Source organism: Zea mays, chromosome 8, assembly GCF_902167145.1.
Source record: "Zea mays cultivar B73 chromosome 8, Zm-B73-REFERENCE-NAM-5.0, whole genome shotgun sequence".
Classification (NCBI taxonomy): domain Eukaryota; kingdom Viridiplantae; phylum Streptophyta; class Magnoliopsida; order Poales; family Poaceae; genus Zea; species Zea mays.
This window is the reverse complement of record NC_050103.1, coordinates 127121139-127134844: the sequence shown is the minus strand read 5'-3', so window position 1 is coordinate 127134844 and position 13706 is coordinate 127121139. Positions and strand designations below refer to the sequence as shown.

At 39.7% G+C, this 13706-nt stretch overlaps 1 protein-coding gene and 1 pseudogene across 1 annotated transcript; both read left to right on the top strand.

Annotated features, from left to right (window-relative positions):
* The first annotated feature begins 2013 nt into the window (after positions 1-2013).
* On the top strand, positions 2014-4288 carry LOC103635855 (uncharacterized). The gene is made up of 4 exons (XM_020543107.1): positions 2014-2221; positions 3595-3717; positions 3798-4011; positions 4114-4288. Exons 1-4 carry the CDS (start codon positions 2080-2082, stop codon positions 4286-4288), a joined length of 654 nt encoding a protein of 217 aa, XP_020398696.1. The 5' UTR covers positions 2014-2079.
* Positions 4289-9568: 5280 nt separating this feature from the next.
* Positions 9569-10831, top strand: LOC103635854 (histone deacetylase HDT2-like; annotated as a pseudogene).
* The last annotated feature ends 2875 nt before the right edge of the window (positions 10832-13706 follow it).

The window sequence follows — 13706 nt, the reverse complement described above, 5'->3', positions numbered from 1 at the left end:
TGGGAGAGTACTTTTCTCACGCATATTTGTGGGACGCGATGCCTCGTTTTTGGGTCACGTATAAATGCGGGTGACAAAGGGGGAGGTCTGTTGGAGCACAAAAAACAAGGTTTCGCATCTGAAACTGGTTTTGGGGAGTCTTTACGTGGTTTCTTGGAGATGCTCTTATGTCTTGACTAGTTATTTGCCCGTGCGTTGCTACGATTTCTCTAAATATTACAAGTAGACCTTATTTGTATATGATAGTTCAAACATGTTTCGCAGATATAGCCTAACTAAACACACTATAAAACATGGTTTCTTCTTTTTTTGAAATGAAGAAACATGGTTACTTCAATTTGCACTCATTTTGAAGCGAAAGAAACATGGTTACTTTAGTTTGCAATACAAGTATTTTTCTCCTTTATTTCAAAGTATAAGTCTTTTGACTTTTCTAGGTACATAGCGAAAGCAAAAACTCTGTAGATAGAAAAGTTACAGAAAAATTGAGATGGAAGGTACAGAAAAATAATTTGGGATCGTCTGGAGAAATATAGCGTGAGCAAAGAGGGTGAAGTAATTGCAACAATGGTCGTCTCCCATTCTGTTCCAGCAAGTAGATCCATTAGTAACAGTCTTAAGTGCACACGTTTACAAAAAAGGATAAATTATCTAGACAAGGGAAACTATTACCTTGTCAAAATAAGTTGTTTTAAAAGTTTTCCTAGCTCTTGAATGACAATCTACCAGCCTAAAGATAAATTGTTAGTGTTGCCCATTTATATCTGCTTACAACAAGAGACATGATTCTCACATAAAGCACGTTGTAGGTGCAGTTCTAAAAATTCAGTTCTGAAACAAAAGAAATGTGTGTGCACCTCAAAAAACCATTTCTGTAAATTCCGTTCACAAGCTGCTCTCAGCTTTTGCCGTATGCAATGGCATCTCTCCATAGAGTAAATTTTAGCAAGCAACCAAAAAAGTGAAATGTGTGCGCTCTGTAACCAATTCAGTTTTGTATTAGTTCTGAAACGTCATGCTCTAAAACTATTAAATGTGTGTGCTCTTCACTGAAAATTCAGTTCTAAAACAAAAGAAATTGATGCAGTAAAAAAATTAGTACCAGAGCAAATATTCTTTTGTGATGTAGATGCACACAAAAGTATTGTGACACAATCTCCTATATCTGCAAATGTAGAACCAAGTTTTAAATTCAAATATAAAGTAGGCACATATGTTCATGTGCTATTTTAGAGTATGTAGAGACCTCAAAACAAGGGGTGATCTAAATGCATTCCATGTCCATTTGTGAAATATAACAAATATAACTCATGGAACAGTTGTATGATTCATTACTAAACACAAACAAACTGAAACAAAACCAGCCACCGGAACTGAAGCAGTACCAGGTAACAGTACTAAACTCTAATAATGAACTCTAATAACAGAATCCTTTTTGAAAGAGGCACATGTAACGTGGTGGCTGAGAACTGTATTACTGAACTTTAATTCCAGAACTTAGCTTTAATAGTGAACTGAACTCTATTACAGAACTGAATTGAACTATAGTTTTTGCATTCATTTTTATTCTGAACCTAACCAATTGCTAGCAATAATTAGAAACAAAGGTAACTTACATTTGAACCTAACCATGTGGAGCAAGATGATTTATTGTGTGGTGCAAATGTAATTGATACAGTAAAAAGATTAGTATCAGAGCAAATATTCTTTCGTGATGTAGATGCTCACAAAAGTACTGTGACACAATCTCCTATATCTACAAATGTAGAACCAAGTTTTAAATTCAAATATAAAGGAGGTACATGTGATATGTGCTAAAAACAAGGGGTGATCTAAATGCATTCCCTGTCCATTCTCTGTTCATTTGTGAAATATAACAAATGCAACCTTTGAAACAGTTGTATGATTCATCACTAAACATAAACAAACTAAAACAAAACCAGCCACCAAAACATCTTTACATGACCAATTGACTACCAGATGTTTTCGAGGAAGCTGAGGCCAGGCTGATGGAAAATATGATAACACATCAATTGCCAGTCGTCGTCCCCACCGCTGGCCGCGCGGAAGCCCGCGAATATGTCCCTCGGCGGGACCAGCGGCCCGCGCGTCTGCGCCCGGATCTGCAAGCTCGCCGGACGCCGCCAGCGGATGCTCCTCCGCCTCCTCGTCTCCGTCGCCGTGGCATTCTGCTTCCTCTTCTCATCACTTGTCAGTAAAGGTGGTGGTTGCCTTGCCTCGTGTTCCAGTTCTAATCTGAGGCTGTTTCAGTCACTAGACTTTGCTGTTTTATTTCCCTGTCGTGCAATTATGTAGCCAGTAAGTTCAGGGAAATGACGCAGTGTTCACGTCAATGTTTCTGTGTACCTTATGCACATTTTATGTCTAATTAGACATGTGTTCTGGGATCTTAGCGTGTGTTAATGTGCATTCTTTATCCCGCATCAACTTTAACTTCAGCTGACTGATATGATGCAAAGAGGATTAGTATATTATCCTCCTGCAGTTCAGGCCAATCGGATCAGTCCCAATGTCTGGGCGATTTGCATTGAGAGACTAAACAATAATATTGGGGGTGCGATCTGAAGTTTTGAATTCTATGGTTCTGACTGCAGATCAGCCAGTTTTCTGGAACTGAAGTACATACTTGTTGAGAGATATAGTGTTTAATGTAGCTAATGTGTCATTGACATTTCTACAAGTTTATACCTGGTGATAATGCTGTCAAGGTTTGTGCCTTTGTGGTGACAGCTTTGTAGATGAGCTCATATTGCACCAACTGTTTGTTTAAAATCATTATAGGTAAACTGCACATCTGTGTTTGTGCCCGGTTTTTTTTTCTTTTCAGTATGCACCTCATTTGGCTTCTGCTGACCATTTTGATTTGACATTTAATAGTTCACTAGGGATTTTTGGTCCATTTTGTCAAGAAGCCAATTTCCATGCACTTTCATTGTTACCAACTTATAGTTTACACATTACAATGACAAAAAGCCGGTTTGTTTCTTCTGAGTCTAATTTAATACTTGGGGTCTTATTCCCCTCCTGGGGTAGTGGGAAGCTAAATGTTTCCGGACCTTTTATCAAGGTCTCCTAACGGACAAAATATTCTATGTGATGCCAATAAGTTCTGACAAATTTTATGGGATGGCTTTCTACTTATAGATGCACACCATCTTCTTGCCTCCAGTTTTTCATTAGCTTGAAAATTTATTGAGAAAATAAGAAAAGAGTTTCACTGGGATTTAGTGTAATTGAATGTTTTTTCTAGCAATATGCCAAACAAGAAGTCTATTTTCTACTACAGCTAATGCCATTAACATATTTCTGAGCTTGCAGCTGCAGTTAGAGCACATCTTTCACATGCATCTGTTCACGTTAGTGATTCAACTGGATTTTTGTTTGCAAAACCCACTGTTGTGTGCTAAAAACATTCTTATTTTGAATAATAATTGACTGAAAAATCTGTTGTAAAAAATGCCATACTGAAGTAGGATGTAACATTCAGTTGTAAGAATATGTTTTCTTGTCCTTTTTTCACCATAGTATGTGTGTTCCAATACTGACCTACTAAACATTTTTTTCCTGTTTTAGACGAAGATGCATCACCTGGTGTTGAGACCATGCTTGTGTTTTCTGATCATGTCCGGAGCTTTGTGAACCCTGTTTGGACATCGTCAGGCAGACCAGTTGATAGAAAACGCACTGGACCACGACGTAAGTCTACATTCCTGACTACTCCAATTCAGTGCTACTTTAGTTCTGAATCTAAACTAATGTATTTTAAGCTTGTATAGCTTGTCCAGTTTGTTATTTGCCAGTTGAGCAAGCACTGGCACTGAGACCAGCTAAACCATCATTGTCACCAGTCCTTCAAAGCTTAAATTATGTTCTTGAAGAGATTTTGATTCCCAAAGAGTCCAAGAGCGGTTCTTTGTTTGGAGGTTTTCCATCCCTGGAGGAACGAGATAAGTCTTATGACATAAAAGACTCGATGACTGTACATTGTGGGTATGCCTATACATTTCATATGATTTATCTCGAGATCATGTAATGGTCGTCTACAATTATCAGTATCTCTTTTGCTGTAGCTAACCTACTGTTTGTTTCTAGATTTGTAAGAGGGAAGGTACCTGGTCTTAATACTGGGTTTGACATAGATGAAGCTGATCATTCTGAGATGCAGCTGTGCCAGAGTACAGTTGTTGCCTCTGCTATTTTTGGTAACTACAACTTTGGATTTTTTTTTTCTCGAATACGCAAGAGAATTGCGTATTTTTTATATTAATAGAAGAAGCAAAAACATAAAAGTCATAGCCAAGAGGCCACACAAGAATTACAGGGGATAACAAGAGGAGAGAAACATAGACAAACATAACAGCCCCAAACACACAATCACACATGAAACACAATATCACTTAGGTAGCAACATCTGGCAGCGACAGACCATTGGCACCAGCCAGCTTCCAAAGCATAATATCATGTCCAACCATGGCTAAGGCAGCAGAAAGATTTGGACTCATCCCATTGAAAACACAATCATTCCGATGCTTCCAAAGACACCACGCCCCCAAGATCACTATGGAATTAAGGCTAGCCTGAGAAGATCCCCCCAAGGGAGTGGAGATGCCTTTCCACCATGCCATGAAGTCCTCTTCACCCGGTTGCGGTGCCACACCAGCAAGCCCAATCCTTTGGAGAAGGATAAACCAAAATTGTCGAGCGAAAACGCAAGACAGCAGCAGATGGTTGATCGTCTCCTCCTCCTGGTCACAAAGGACACAAGCGTCGGGATGGTCGAGGTTGCGCCTAGCCAACCGGTCGGCCGTCCAGCAACGGTTGTGGGCAACCAGCCATAAGAAGAATCGACACTTTGGAGGCGCCCAACTTTTCCAAATAAGATCGCAATGCTCGAAAGTGATTGAGCCCATGAAGATCATCTCATAAGCAGACTTTGCTGAATACTGGCCCGAGCTTGAGAATCTCCAGATATGCTTATCAGGGGTATCAGGCAACAACAACACCTCTGAAACAGCTTCCGCTAAGTTAATGAACTCAGCGATGACCACAGCAGTGACCGTACCACGAAGATCGTGAACCCAAGCCATATCAGTTAAACCCTCAACGACCGTTCTCTTGTTAGCTACTCTCTTAGGAACCATAGCACATAGGTGGGGGCCAGATCAACCAGGCGCTGCCCTAACAGCCATCTGTCACACCATCGTTACAAATTGCTTTTACACTTGCTTACAAATACTATGTACACTTGCTTACAAATTTCTCAGGTAATTATGATGTAATGCAACAACCAGAAAATATCAGCAAATTTTCAAAAGATACAGTTTGCTTCTTTATGTTTCTGGATGAAGAAACAGAAGCTGCAATAAAGAACACTACTATTGGTCATACTAAAAAAATTGGGCTGTGGCGGGTAGTTGTTGTCCGCAACCTACCATTTACAGATGCTAGACGCAATGGAAAGGTACCTATGTAGTTGACGATTTTGATTTTTCTCATCCAAACCTGTGTTATTCGCAATCTACCATGTTGTTCTGTGTTTTTCTCCATGAACTGAATAAGGAATACTGGACTCATGTTATCCTTGTTATCCCATTCTAAACTTTGCTTGACTTGACATTTGTTAATGCAAATCAGAACCAACAAGTTAATTGGGTCTGGTTTTACCATCTATGGCCCCTGTGATCTTTTTTCCTCCTACAGGTTCCAAAGCTATTACTTCATCGGCTTTTTCCCAATGCGCGATATTCAATTTGGATTGATGGGAAACTTAAGCTAGTGAGGGATCCTTATCAGGTATTAGAAAGGTAAACAGTCACTTGTTTTGCATTATGTACTCTTCACTAGTATGAAGAGGGCTACTGAGGAAACTTAAGCTAGTGAGGAAACTTAAGCTAGTGAGGGATCCTTATATGAACTAGTATGTTGGCATTGAGGTTTTGTTATTTAAGTTATGTTTCTGCTAAATGTGTTGCTTATAACTTATATGCATATGCATATGAGGTACTTACTCCGTTATTTTTATTTATTATTCTTTAGTTTAAAAATGAATTAGCGGGCGACAAATATTCGAGAACGGAGGTAGTATATCTGTGGGTGATATATGATGGGGGTATTTAGATTGGTGATATATGGTTTTTTCTATATTTATTTGGATGTACTAGTTCGATAACATCACTGGTGTGCATGCCTCCTGCATAATGTAGATCACCTCTCACTGCCAACGGACAAGAGAGAAAATTCCCTCAGTGGCATTTCTAAGGGCTAGTTTGGCAGCCTTATTTTTTCATGGGATTTCCAATTTCTTAAGGGAAAATGAACTAATTTTCCTTGGGAAAATGAAAAACCCTTGAGAAAATATGATTCCCAAACTAGCCCTAAATAGAAGAAGGAAAATTTACCAAACGGGCATCTTTCCTGTCGGTGAGAGCGGAATTGGATTGACCAATAAATTTCCCATGGATGATTTTGCTTCCGGAGTTAATTAGCAAATGTAGATTTTAATCTCAGTTATCTTAAGATTTCTTTAATCTCAGTTATCTTCGACCACCAACCTGCTAGATTTATATCATATCGCTTCCATCCCAAGTATCATCAAGATAGAAGTTGTTAAGGTATAGCCGAAAAAAGAATTGATGTATTTACTTTGTCCAAGTATATACCATGACGAAATTTGTGGTCTGTCAACAAGAAACAAGAAAGGTTCAATTACATAGTTGCTACCAACTAGATAAACAAGCTACCAAGAATAAGAAGACGCGTAGCTACAGTAACTTTGGGGGTGGAGGCCCGGAGAAATCAGGTTGAGCGTATGACAGCCTCTGGATCCAGTTATCGTCCTTCTTCTTGTTCTGATCATTGGATTCCAAGGCCTGGCAGATCGAGCTTAGGACCTTGTGGAGTGTTCCATCTGTTTCAAGAACTGCCTCAAGATCTTTGAGGATTGAAAGTATCTACTGAAAGTCGGGCCTCTTTTCTGGTTGCCAGGACCAACACTGCTCAATCAGAAGCTTCAGCGCCGCTGGGCAGCTCAATTGAATGACCGACCTCAAGTTCTGAAATGAGAGCGTGTGCTTGTAAGTAACTATCTATACTACTCCTTAAGATAGTAGTGTAGGCGTCCACATCCTATGGTGCATGGTTCTGCCACCGTCTCCTTTGAGATCCTCTCCACGACGCACGTCCGAGATCCTCTCCGCGATGCACGCCTCCCTCTCCTCCGCCCCACCCTCCTCCCCATGCCATCGACGCCGCCATCATCGGATCCACCCCAAGACGCCTCCGCCCCAGCCGCGCCCCCTTCCATCCTCTCCGCGACGGACGCCTCCCTCTCCTCCACCCCACCCTCCTCCCCACGCCATCCGCACCGCCATCATTGGATCTGCCCCAACAACGGACAGAAGGCGTCGTGCATCTGGATCCACACCTTCATCACGCCCCCGCCCGGATGGTCGCGCAAGCCCCCCCCCCCAAAATCTCGCCCGCACCATGCCCCAAATCTCGCGATGCCCCCGACCGCCTCTTCCACCATGACAGCCACCTCGACGTCCTCACCACGGCTCACGAGGCCCCCGTCGACCCATCGTGTGTGTCCCCCTTCCTCCCTGCGTGATTCCAGCAATCTAGATGCACGGCGCCTTCCAAACATGATGCCTCCTTATCAGTAATGGTGAGGTGAGCCTACACGTGCGGGGACGGTGGGAGGCGGTAACGCATGTCGAGCGGCATTGACCCCCCGACCTAAAGTGCACCTGGCCATCTCACCGGAGCAGCCGAGCCCAGCTCGGCTCGCTTTAGTGGCATACGAAGCCGGTCAGGCCATCCCGAAACCAAACCACAGCGGGACCAGTGCTCGGATAGGGTCCAACGGCGATGCAAGCAAGGAGTGGCGCGCGACCGGCGGGGCGAAGATTGGCTCCTACACGTGCTGCGCAGCCGCGCGACAGTGAAGCAGGGAGGCCGTGATAGGCGGCGCAGGGAGGGTGCGACAGAGGCAAAGAGCAAGCACTTGGGGACTTCAGGTAAGTAGAAAACCAACACTGAATTTGTCGGTTCTCTGTTTTGTGGTTGACCGATTGGTTTGTTGATCTCAGAAACCAAAAATTGTTTCACAGTCAAGCACCAATTTTTGGGTAGGTCAGTGTTTTGGGATGATTCTCCTATGCATCAATAGCAACCTTGTGCTTGGCAAAGTTATTTGCCCTGATAATGTTGTAGGTTTAGTGAAAAGAAATATACTGACATATCCACCAATCCATCGATGCCCATTGGAGATTGACCTCTATCAAGATTTAGTTACGTGTCTCAATAGGGCAATATTTCTGTGAGTTGTATATTGTGGATTCCTCATCTGCATCATGAATTGATCGCACTATTTATGCCCTATTTTTCAAACCATGGTTTCTGTAATTCTTTGCACCATGGTAGTTTTCTCAAATGATTTTATCTTTCACAACTCGGACTGAACTCACTAAAGCAAAAAGAAAGAGTACAAGTCTACTACTGTAGAAAGCAAGGAGGATGCCAACATAAGCATATTTCATGTATGCATCGAGTATTGACCTTTTTGTGTTCTCCTCAACTCATTATTTAGCTACATATCTTATTAAATCTTAATCTTTGGTCATTAGCTACCAGCTTGCACTACTTCAGTTCCTCGAGCCCTTGTGCATGGATATATCATTTACTTGTGTCTAATAATTTGTAATTAGTGGCAACATATTTTTGTTATTTTGGTTTTATCTGCTTTTTATTGTTATAAGATCCCGATTGCAAACTGGCAGTTAGTACACCTTTAGGTTTTCCTTTGTCGTATCAAGCTAATAATATGTGAAGCAGGGTTCCCATTCTGATCTTTTTTTTGTGATTTTAATAGCAATAACCTTTTTCACAAAAAAGTAACAAACTTTATGCAGTATGCGGTTCATATAGTTCCCAGTATCCTTTTGGACTTTGATTTAGTTTGATATATGGTTATGTTTATTGACAGAATGCTTTTTAGCTTTGCAGATAAAATCTTGAGCAAAATGGGAGAAGGTTTGGGTTTTCTGCAATCTGTCGTCTCCTCTTCTGCTGGGTATCTCCGTTATTATTCTAATGAAGAGGGCTACGAGTTGGGTTTTTGTAGGTACATTTGAGCGTGTTTTGGAATGCTGGGACCGTGAAACACGTGAATATGTTGCCATAAAAGTTGTTCGCAGTATCCGCAAGTACTGTGACGCTGCAATGATTGAGATAGATGTGCTCAATCGCCTTTGCAGAAAATGAAAAATATAGATCTCTGTGAGTATCTCAGAGACCTAATTACTTAAAGTATAACTCTATTTTGTTTCTGACTTGACAGTTCCTCTTCAATTTGTCAGCTGTGTTCAAATTCAGATATGGTTTGACTATCGTAATCATATATGCATGGGTGTTACTTTATGTTTGCTTGTGTTTAATATAGAAGGCTCCCTTGCCTTCGTTCGATCATGTGGTATTTGAAAGTGATGTCTCTATAAATGAAGTAAGGCAGGGCAATACTTATGTTACTGTTGTCAGTTATTAGCTTTTTAAACCATGCATCTGTAAATGTGTCCTGTTTCAATAGGGTCTTATTATAGGACGTGATGCCACTGAATTAGGATGTTTGTTCTTTTGCTACCTTTGTTAAACAACATCAGATCATTCGTATTGTATCCTTCCTCGGATTGCTTCTTTTGTTCTACTACGAATATGCTCCACATGGCAGGGAGAGGTATGCTCCTAAATTTCTTATTTTGTGCATTGTGAAATGATTGTTCTAACAACATCAAGTTTGTGTTCTTCATATAATCTATCTCAGATTGCTCTGTGTTTTGCAGGTCTCGAGGTCAAGCCTGGACCCACTGTCAAGTGTGTGCTTGGACATGACTTTATCCTGCACTTTCCAGTGTAAATCTCATTGTAATGTGTACTTACTTTTCTCAGTTGGAATTGCTCTGTATACTTACTTGGATTTAATCCTGTAGGCTGCATTTGGGGAATCAAAGAAAAGTGAAAGTGCCATGTCAAAGTTGATGACCAGAAGCTTGCTATTGGAACCCTCTCTATTGAAAAATACCCCTAGATAGAAATTGATTTGGTTTTCAATAAAGAGTGTGAGCTATCACACACATCGAAAACTACCAGTGTATTTTTCTTTGGTTACAAGGTCGAGCAACCAATCGAGGAAGATGAATATTCTTTTTAACATTGATTTTTTATTGGTTTTATTTCATGTAAGACTGATCTAAACTATTTCTTTGTGGAGTATTTTGTTTCCTTAACCTCATTTTTGCTTCTTGCCTCTTACATAATCGATCTTGATTATGAAGATGAAGAGAAGGAGCTAAACATTCCAGTAATCAAGGAAAATGGTATATATATCTTCTCTTTTTTTTTCCTGGTGGGTTTTTTCTGGCATTGTTGGGGTCGTTTGAATTATGGATTATTTGGATCATGAATATATCTAATTAGGCAAAGGTGATGGGAAGGAGGACTAGAGAAGTGAAGTGAAGGCAGTTGCTGTAGCTTCAAATCAAGTCTTGGGCTTGAAAAAAAGCAACGATGAGTATGAGTCTTATGATTCTGATGAGGGTGAGTGATTATCTCCTGAAGAAGGCAATGTTGTGATTTGAAGGGTATGGTGCAGAAAAGTTTTGTCTGCATGTCATGCCAGTTTCATACAATGCACGTGCGAACGCACCGGGAGCCTACCACCTCACGTGCTCACCATTGTCGTGTTTGATACCTGACTGCTACTGCTGTTACTTCGAATCTCCGGGGTGCTCATGGAGTCATGGTGCATATGCTCATGTCTGTAGGGTGTCAGTTTTTTTCATCGTCTACTTCTAGAGATAACAACTTTAACATGTTGGTTAAAGATTCTCGGTGTGCTAAGCTTTTCTTTTTTGTTTCATTTGAAACTCAACTATATAGATGGTGCCCTACTTTACATTTTGGATACACAAACTGCTCCAAAATAAATGGAAGCTTATGTTTTCATTTCATTTGTTAAACTTGCATATTCTTCATCTGTCATGTACTTCATCCGTGTGCTTGGAATTTTAGCGCCTTCTTTTGCTTCTAACTAACATAGATGCTTTTGTGTTACATGTATTTGGTTACCGAATTAGGACCATGTTTTCTCTTTGGATATTTCAGAACTAAAATCCCCAAAAGATTCCCTTATCTAAACACTTGAGTAGGGGAAGCAACCATGTTGTGCTGCGATAAGGCGTAGCTGATATGTGATGTGTAATTTGCATCTTTTTAATGTCATGTAACAGTAAGAGCCCATATGTATGACCCATAGTTCTTTTTTCTTTCCCTAAGCTAGGTTCCAAGTGAAGACATACCACACAGACTTATCAATATCGATAAAAAGGATTAGATTAGTGTAAATATATTTACCTATCACTAAAAATTGTATATTGACTTTTTAGAAATAATCTGTGCGTATTGATAATGTTTGCTCGGCATCAGTTCAATCTATTTGGTTCGACGTATTTATAATATTATTACATATTTATATCGTCAATATAATATTAGTACTACGATGATATTTTCTCACATGGATTTTACATATCATATTAATATTTGTTGTTTCATATCTATTGTTAATTCATACTATTTTCAGACATGAATTTGGTACAATATGGAAGAAATTGGTTGGTGCTTTACTGTATGGAGTATGGTTTTCTACAATATACTTATGCATGTGATTACAACATCGATTGTTGTCTACTGTGCAAATATAGAATTGTTCAGACATTCTTGTACCTATCTCTAATTGTTGTTTGAAAGGCATGACCTTAGTGGGTTTTCCCAAATAAATTTTATTTCATTAGTGCTTTGTCATTATTAACAACATGTAGGAGAAGGTGAAACTGGAGAATGAGCAGATGTGGCTGTTCATGGACGACAGCATCAAGAAACCTGCAACATGCAACCTGATTTTAAGAAATCTGCCACCTGCAACATGACTGGACAGTGGTATCTCTGAGATATAATGTGGACAACGGCAAAGAATACTATGTATACACAACAGAAGAGTCCTGCAACCTGATTTTAAGTCCATTTGTAGCAAACAATCTTGGAAGCCATTAACTCGTTGAGTTTGAAGCTGATGTGCAGTTTTATTTTTATGTCAGTTTTACTGATGTAGTTAGTTCCTAAGCAGATCCATGGCAACTTGTTTCACGCTGATGCTTGAGAAGTTGAGAGGGATGGAAATGACACTCACAATAAAAACTTTGATTTACTTTCTTGTGATCGTCGATCACAATAAACGCAGTGGCACAATATACCGTGTAATTGTCCTTTCCTGGTAGAACATGAAATGTTGAACTTCCTCTTGTGATATATAAAGCCTCTGTACCCTACATAATATTTAACATCTTACGGAAATTTATTTGTGCTGCCCCATGGAATAGTATAGCTCTTGTCAACTGGATGATGGACCTAGTTGCACGTTTAAGCATTTTATAGTGTAGTGATTTGTCGTTCCGTATCTATGCTTCATACAAATTTTTTTGCTCCTGTCGCAACGCACGGGCACATACCTAGTCACAAACTAAAGTCTAAACTAGCAGAAAGGTTAAACTCGTTGGCTGGTACTCTTTTCTTCTTCCTTCTTGAAAACATTGACATTAAGCTTTTTTTCTCAGTTCTTACCAATCGTTGGAACTCCAAACTATACATAAACAGGCCAGGCCGGAGACGAACCCCACACTATCTATTTACACAATAAATCGAAGTAGCACACACACCTTATTAACAACGGCGAAAGCTGCCTGAAGCGGAGTCATATCTTCATAAGGGAGTGAACCGGTGACCAAGGTCGTTCCTGACTTTTCGGGGGCCCAGTGCGAAATCCGATATAGAGGCCTCATCCACACAAATATATATAATTATACATGTAGTATCGAATATTTGACGTATAAAAATTATTATGCACTATTTTAAAGTTTATAAGATAACAAATGTAAAATATAGCCGAAAACACTTACTTGTTATCTGATATCATTAAAAATATCTTCTAGCATTTTGTGATACAAAGTCATCGCATATATTATTGAGATCAATCTCATCAAACAACTTTTTTATATATAGAATCGGCAAGCCATTTAACCTCTATTGAGTTATTGTTGACCATAAATAGTTCACAAAAATATTTCAATTTTAAAAAGCTTCTCTTTGTCGATGCAACCATCATGTGTATAGTATTAATACTCTCTCTATATCAAATTAGAATTTGTTTTGCTTATTGAAAAATTCATCATTTCAAAATCTTTTCTTAACTTAAATTTTGAAAATTGGTGGTGGTGCGGTCCTTTTGCTTTGGGCTAATACTTTCTCCCCCTTTGGCATGAATCGCCAAAAATGGATACTTGAGTGAAATATAAGCCCTTGTAACTACTTTCTCCCCTTTGGCAAACAAAATATGAGTGAAGATTGTACCAAAGACGGAGAGCGGAGTGACGGCGAAGGATGAGTAATTCGATGGAGTGGAAGCCTTTGTCTTCATCGAAGACTCAAATTCCCTTTCAATCTATGACTTGGTTTTTAATACACTTGAAAACACATTATTCATAGCATATAAAAGAGACATGATCAAAGGTATATTAATGAGCTATGTGTGCAAAACATCAAAAGAAATTCCGACAATCAAGAATATTTAGCTCATG